At 51.0% G+C, this 7,123-nt stretch overlaps 1 protein-coding gene across 1 annotated transcript; it reads left to right on the plus strand.

The window, feature by feature from the left end:
• The first annotated feature begins 448 nt into the window (after nt 1-448).
• Psmc4 (proteasome 26S subunit, ATPase 4) lies at nt 449-6,029 on the plus strand. Its single transcript, XM_047528643.1, has 11 exons — nt 449-588; nt 1,426-1,524; nt 1,641-1,827; nt 3,356-3,502; nt 3,585-3,694; nt 3,797-3,890; nt 4,605-4,772; nt 4,856-4,932; nt 5,075-5,243; nt 5,451-5,506; nt 5,772-6,029. Exons 1-11 carry the CDS (start codon nt 553-555, stop codon nt 5,883-5,885), a joined length of 1,257 nt encoding a protein of 418 aa, XP_047384599.1. The 5' UTR covers nt 449-552; the 3' UTR covers nt 5,886-6,029.
• The last annotated feature ends 1,094 nt before the right edge of the window (nt 6,030-7,123 follow it).

Here is a 7,123-nt window from a genome sequence, read left to right on the forward strand (position 1 = left end):
GTACCATGGACTCTGGGGTCCTCACTCCTCGAGTGGAGCCCGATTACCGAGTATTACCTTCCGGTATAGAATCCTGGGTGGGGGGGACAGCCCACGCGGAGACCCCCTGAAAAACCACTTCGGTGACACCCCACCCAAGGTCTCTCCAACCCCCCTACTAAAGGGAGTGAAAAGCGCATGGGCTCCAGATTCTTCCCTCAGAGCCCAGAATTTCCTGTTGAAAGAGCAGTGAATTGGCGCCACCTACTGGACAGAAAGCCGTAGAGCGGCTCCAGCACGAGGTGCTTCCATCGTGCGCAACTGCGCACGCGCACGTCTCCGAGCCCGCCCGCGCTCCTGCGGAGTGGGGTCTCACGGCGCATGTGCGCATCTTGGGGGCGGAGCCCAGGGCGAAGACTTCCCCGCTCTGCGTCCTATCGGGCCGTCCAGGCGGCTGTCTGAAAGAGCTTACACTACGTTTCCCTGGATCCTCTTGGGTAGGAGGCTTCCGGCTGCGTCAGCGGAAGCGGTGACTGGATCTGGCCGAGCCCCGCAGAGGCCGGCTTGGTCACTATGGAGGAGATAGGCATCTTGGTGGAGAAGGCTCAGGTGCGGTGGGGACTTGGGCCTTGTATTGCGGGCTGGGCTTGGGGGAGAGGTTGAAGCCAGACCTCAGTGGACAGCTGAGTGGACTTTGAGATCCCAGCGCGGCTCCGGGTGATTTCAGAGGCTTCGGTGGAGAACTTTGTGCGGCCCCGAGGCCTGACTGTGTGGTCGAGTGACGTTGGGAGGGAATGCAAGCCGAGGGAGGGACGGTCTTTGACGTTGGTGGATTTTGGGGCCTGGCTGGGAGTGCTCGGTGACATCGTCGGCCCGTTGGGGTTGGGGTTAGGTCAGGTGGTGAGTGATGTGTGGAATGGGCCTGTGGCTCCGGGTCGTCAAGGATTAAGCGGCTAGGGGACTAATGTGTTCGGGGCTTGCCTGGAGTGGAGGGCGTTGTGGTTTTATCAGTGTATCTGTGACTTGTGGGAATCTCTTGGGGAGCGACTGGGAAATGAATGCTGGGACTCTTTGAATGTATGGGAACTTTAGCAGCCTGTCCAGGAGAGCCATGTAACATTAGGAATCTGTGGATGGGTGGTGGGGATGCTGGGATATGGTAAGAAGTTGATGTGATATTTTAGATCCTGGGGCATGTTAGGAATTGCATACCATAGCCGATCTGTTTGGGGTGCAAATTGACATAAAGGACTCTTTTTTTAGGAGACATGGTGACATCAGAAGCCTATTTATGGGGCTGAGAATTTTCCAGGTTCTAGTTAGAGACACTGATGTCAGTCTGGAGTCACTTAATAGCGAATTGGTGGTGGTGGTGGTGGCGGTGGCTCTAGATGCTTTCGTGAGGTAATTCTCTTCTTCCAACCTGAGTTTTCCCACTTGGACTAGGATGAGATCCCAGCATTGTCTGTGTCCCGGCCCCAGACTGGCTTGTCCTTCCTGGGACCTGAGCCTGAGGACCTGGAGGACCTGTATAGCCGCTACAAGGTACAGTCAGCCCTAACCTGAACCTTGCACAGGGCTCAGCATCTCATGTTCCCCCTACTTTCCACCCTGGCTCAGCAAAGCCTGTAGCCATCCCTTTCCTCTGTCTGTGCTCACAGAAGCTGCAGCAAGAGCTGGAGTTCCTGGAGGTGCAGGAGGAATACATCAAGGATGAGCAAAAGAACCTAAAGAAGGAGTTCCTCCATGCTCAGGAGGAGGTGAAGCGAATCCAGAGCATTCCACTGGTCATTGGGCAGTTTCTAGAGGCTGTGGATCAGAACACAGCCATTGTGGGTTCTACCACAGGTGAGTGGATGGGGGGCACATCATTCATTGAGTTGCCCACTTAACACCTAATTCCTGCCATGTGCTAGAAACTGGGGTCTGTCATGCTAAATAACAGCAAATGAGGCAGGATGGTATAATTTTGCTCTTCAGGGTATTTTGATCCAAAAATAGAAATATATCTCTTGAGTATATCTCTGTCATTGCTTAAATGTGTATGTGTAAAACATAAAAATTTCACCAAAGGGTATTTAGATGTACCATATGTGATGTACTCTGATGTTTTTTATTTTGTTCTCATCTGTTTTGATTTAAACAAAAACTTGGTCATCCCCTGACCCCCATTGACTCCCTGACTACCATTTGAAACGTTCATCTCTGCTAAGAACTCCGTATGTAGTAGCTGCTATTACTAACATGAACCCAGGCCCTGCCCTTAGAATCGTCATTGTTTCTAATGACCTGTTTGTCTTTTCCTGCTTCTGGCCTCTACTCTTCTAGAGCATGCTTTTTGTAAAGGTTCTTGGAAAATATTTGGACTTACTTACAGGCTATAAGAAAGTGAAGGAAGGAGTGAAACCTGTATCTTTGACTCTGAGACTTAGGAGGGCAGTGGGTCTCTTTCTGAGGTGGCAAGAGGGCAGAAGTGTAGGTTTAGAGGGAGACAGTCAAGGACATTACAGGGAGGTATCCAGCAGGCTGCTGGACAGTCAGGTCTGATGGTCAGGAGAGAAATTGCTATGCATTACTAACATGAATGTAGGAGGTAGATTAGAGAGAAGAGACAAAGGCTGGGTAACCAGGGAGGAATCATGCAGAGACCTAGACAGGAGAAGATGGGGCTGAATCAGGCAGGGGGAGGAGGAGGGGACTGCTTGAAGAGAGACTTGGGAAGCTGAGTAGAAGTTGTGGTGACTGATGGTCAATGGAGAGAAGGGGGAGAAGATTCAGGATGAGGCTTGGGACTTTGACTGGGATAGTATGTCTCCTTCAGATAGATCCAGGAGGAGCAGTTCAGTTTGGGGGAAAGACAGTGAGATCATGATAGGACAGTGAGTGAGAAGTACCTGGGGGAATATCCAGGGGGAGGCATGCTGAGCAACCCCAGTCCTGGAGCTCAAGAGAGAGTCTTGGCTGTAGATAGTCAGGAGTCATTTGTGTGAATGTAGGGGGTGGACTGGAGGAGACAAGACAGACTGAAGGTCGAGGGGACCTCTGGGGCTATTGAGGGATTAGTGGCCTGGAGGGTGTAACTGTGAAGGAAGGGAAAGGGCAGACAGTTTAAGGACTCAGGTACTTTTTTTTGGGGGGGGGGGGGACCAGGGGCACTTGATTACTGAGCCACATCCCCAGCCCTTTTTTGTATTTTATTTTGAGACGGGGTCTCACTGAGATGCTTAAGGCCTCACTAAGTTGCTGAGACTGGCTTTGAACTTGCAATCCTCCTGCCTCAGCTCCTGAGCAGCTGGGATTATAGGTGTGCCCCACCGTGCCCAGCAGGACTCAGTTACTTCTCATTTTCTCCTCTCTTCTTGTCCCTTTCTCAAAGGCTCCAACTACTATGTGCGCATCCTGAGCACCATTGATCGGGAGCTGCTCAAGCCCAATGCCTCGGTTGCCCTCCACAAGCACAGCAACGCCCTGGTGGATGTGCTGCCTCCTGAGGCCGACAGTAGCATCATGATGCTCACCTCAGGTGAGGGGGGAGCCTGGGGCTCAGGAGGCCTGATGGGACCTTGTAGGCCAGGCTGGGAGCCCCACCTCTGCTCTCCCACCAGATCAGAAGCCAGACGTGATGTATGCAGACATTGGTGGCATGGACATCCAAAAACAGGAGGTGCGGGAGGCTGTGGAGCTCCCGCTTACACACTTTGAGCTCTATAAGCAGGTGAGGCTGTGGAGGCAGCAGGGCAGGGACAGGCATCACTGGGTCTGGGATTGGTGACTGACTCCTTACCTCATCCTTTCTTTGCCCACCTCTGGGTTTTAGATCGGCATTGATCCTCCCCGAGGCGTCCTCATGTACGGCCCACCTGGCTGCGGGAAGACCATGTTGGCAAAGGCTGTGGCGCATCACACGACGGGTAAGCCTCTCTACCCCTTCCCTATGCATTGAGGTTTGGGCCTCCCCTCGCTCTCTGCTTGCTCATGCTCCCCAGGAAATCACACAGCAGGGTGCTCCTAAACATGGCCTCTGGGGTTTTAGCCCAGTGTGCCCCTTACTCTGTAGTATGGCCAGGCAACTACCTCCTTGTACCTCAGCTTCCTTTAATAACAAGCTTATTTTGTAGGGTGGTTGTGAGGAGTTAATGAAATGCCCAGTATAACAAAAAGCAAACAAACAATAAATAAGAAGTCTAAGGGGAAGGCCCTGAACAAACCTGCTTCAGTCTCATTGCCAGATGTCAGTTATACCAGAAGATGGCCTGTGCTCTCTGCTCTCTGACTCTTTCAGTGTATTAAAACGTGATTCATAGCTTGGTCAGGTGTTGATGTCTTGTGTATGGACAGATATTACATGTATCTTGGAAACCAGGTGTTCTGAGTTTTTCGTTTTATTTAATGTTCTGATTTTTAATGCATTGGGTCAGAATTTGATCTGTATACGTAGAACTCATGGGGTTGTTGGGTTGCTGTAGGACATGAGTAGATGGCTGGTCCTCAAGGCTAGAACTGGGTCCCAGCCCTGGGCTTGAGAGAGTCCAAGTGAAAGGATGCCTTTAGGAATTCTCAGTTTCATTTAAAGCAGAGTGGGCCCCACAGGATGCTCATCTTTAACTTTGTCATCCTGCTGTCAGCTGCATTTATCCGGGTCGTGGGCTCAGAGTTTGTACAGAAGTACCTGGGCGAGGGCCCCCGCATGGTCCGGGATGTTTTCCGCCTGGCCAAGGAGAACGCACCTGCCATTATCTTCATAGATGAGATTGATGCCATCGCCACCAAGAGATTTGATGCCCAGACAGGAGGTGAGTGATGCCCAGATAGGTCTGGGGTCTTGGGCAGCTTGTCATAACCAGTGCTCTGGACTGACTTTGTTGTACACTGTCAGCTGACAGGGAGGTTCAGAGAATCCTGCTGGAGCTGCTGAATCAAATGGATGGATTTGACCAGAATGTCAATGTCAAGGTTTGGGGCTCAGAATGGGCAAGTGGAAATATGGTGTAGGAATCAGGGAAAGGGAGGGACTGGCTCATGAGGAGCAGGTATCATGACAGGAAGGAGAGTGTAGGGAGGGGCAAAGGTCTGAGCCAGCCTCTCCCGGTGCCAGGTGATCATGGCCACCAACAGAGCAGACACCCTGGATCCAGCCCTACTACGGCCAGGACGCCTGGACCGAAAAATTGAATTTCCACTCCCTGATCGCCGCCAGAAGAGGTTGATTTTCTCCACTATCACCAGCAAGATGAACCTCTCTGAAGAGGTTGACTTGGAAGATTGTATCCTGCTCTGGAAGTGAGGGGTGGACCACCACAGGGTATGGGGTGCCGTCTTCATTTCCACCTCTGCCACTACCATAAGCAGACTGCAGGAGGCACCAAGGTTCAGGGAAGAGGGTGGTGACAAAGACAGCCCTAGGATGACGTCTTCCTCCAGGCATTCACCCCGTCACACAGGGAATGGTGTCCTTAACTCATCCACTGCAGATGTGGCCCGGCCAGATAAAATTTCAGGAGCTGATATCAATTCCATCTGTCAGGAGGTGATTGGGGCAGGGGATGCGGGGGAGACTTCTTTCCTGGGATGACTCTGCTGCAGTCCTTCTGTCCCCTTATTACCTTCTTGGGCCCTATGTCCGTCTGTCTCTCTCTTCTCTCTCTCTCTCTCTCTGTCTCTCTGTCTCTCTCTCTCTTTCTCAATTTCTCTTTCTCTTTCTCTATCTCTCCCTCCCCCTCACCCCCTACCTCCCATCACTGGGGGGTGGCCGTGGAGAGTACTCAGAGTATTTAATTCTTATCCCTCCACAGAGTGGAATGTTGGCTGTCCGTGAGAACCGCTACATTGTCCTGGCCAAGGACTTTGAGAAAGCGTACAAGACTGTCATCAAGAAGGACGAGCAGGAGCATGAATTTTACAAGTGACCCCCACCCCCACCCATACACACCCCACACCACTCAGGGACCGGGGCTTCTCTCACCTCTCCAGGTACCTCTGTCCCAAAACCTAGTTTTCTTTTCTCTTTACCAAGGTTTGGTTTATTCAATAAATGGATAAGATTGAATCCATTTAATTTCATCTTAGAAGTTCGACTCCCCTGGAGAACCTGGATGGTGAATAGGGTCCACTGAGTCCCTCCTGATCTGACAGTGGGTAAGGTACATGTTCTAGATTGCAGCTTGAGAGAGAAGCAAAGAATTCAGAACAGCTGACTTTAGAAATTTGGAGGAAGTTTTGGAAAACGAATCTCAGACAGAAGCCCTTGGCTGCAGAATAAAGCCCCCACTCCCATTTTCTACAGGTAGACCATTTGGGTTTTCCATGATTCCTGCCTTTCTCACACTCAGAGGGAGTATCAGGGACAGAGAGATAGCCCTTCGGAGTCCCCCAGAGCAAACATCTGTGAGGGGTGAGGGAGCAGGCCGAGTCTGGGTTCTGTGTTTGTGTCAGAGCACAGATGCATTTGCTGCCAAGTGAACAGTTTTCCACAATTGTCACTGATGATCCAGTGCACATGAGTGTGTGTGTCTTGTCCATCTGCTTCGGGGTAAGTCACTGAGGAGTTCTTTGCACTGTCTGGGACAAAGAATCTCCCCTGAACATGTTGCTTATGTATAAAGAATTGTAACTTCTGGCTAAAAGTACTTGTCCCCAAACAAATAAGGATTTTCTCTGAAAATCCTTCCAGCAAAATCCTTTTCCAAGGTTTCTTAATGCCTGAGGCTTTCTCTTTAGTGTGGCCTGGTGTTTACTGGGGTTTGATTTCTGGTTAAAGCTTGGCCCAGCTTTACCTGTGGCAACTTTTCCTTGATATCCTTTAGGTCAGGCTTGCTGCATTATGTTCTGTGACCATTTGTCACGGTTTAATGTGGACTTACAGCACTCTGTGTGAACTAGCCTCTGCTCACCTCATCTCAGGGTCCTTCATCCAAACCCTGTCGAGGCCTCCTGGTCTTGCAGGGCCCTGAAGGTGCAGATTCCTGTCTAAGCCTTTGCATATGATCTTCTTTGAACTGCTTAGACTTTGTATCCATGCTACTGGACCAACGTCCCCTCTCTCGATATCATTTAGCACATCTCCCTCTGGATAGCTTCCCTGCCACCTGAAGTGAGGAAGAAGTCCTTTCCCTGGACTCCCTGGCACCTGTCCATACTCTGCTCA

This window comes from Sciurus carolinensis, chromosome 16 (assembly GCF_902686445.1).
Source record: "Sciurus carolinensis chromosome 16, mSciCar1.2, whole genome shotgun sequence".
Taxonomy (NCBI): Eukaryota; Metazoa; Chordata; class Mammalia; order Rodentia; family Sciuridae; genus Sciurus; species Sciurus carolinensis.

Bases quoted from the DNA above. Each gene is read 5' to 3' on its own strand.
- Psmc4 (XM_047528643.1), top strand. From the start codon at position 553: ATGGAGGAGATAGGCATCTTGGTGGAGAAGGCTCAG. The intron at 589-1,425 runs GTGCGGTGGGGA...CACTTGGACTAG, and splicing joins TCTTGGTGGAGAAGGCTCAG to GATGAGATCCCAGCATTGTC. The intron at 1,828-3,355 runs GTGAGTGGATGG...CCTTTCTCAAAG, and splicing joins CATTGTGGGTTCTACCACAG to GCTCCAACTACTATGTGCGC.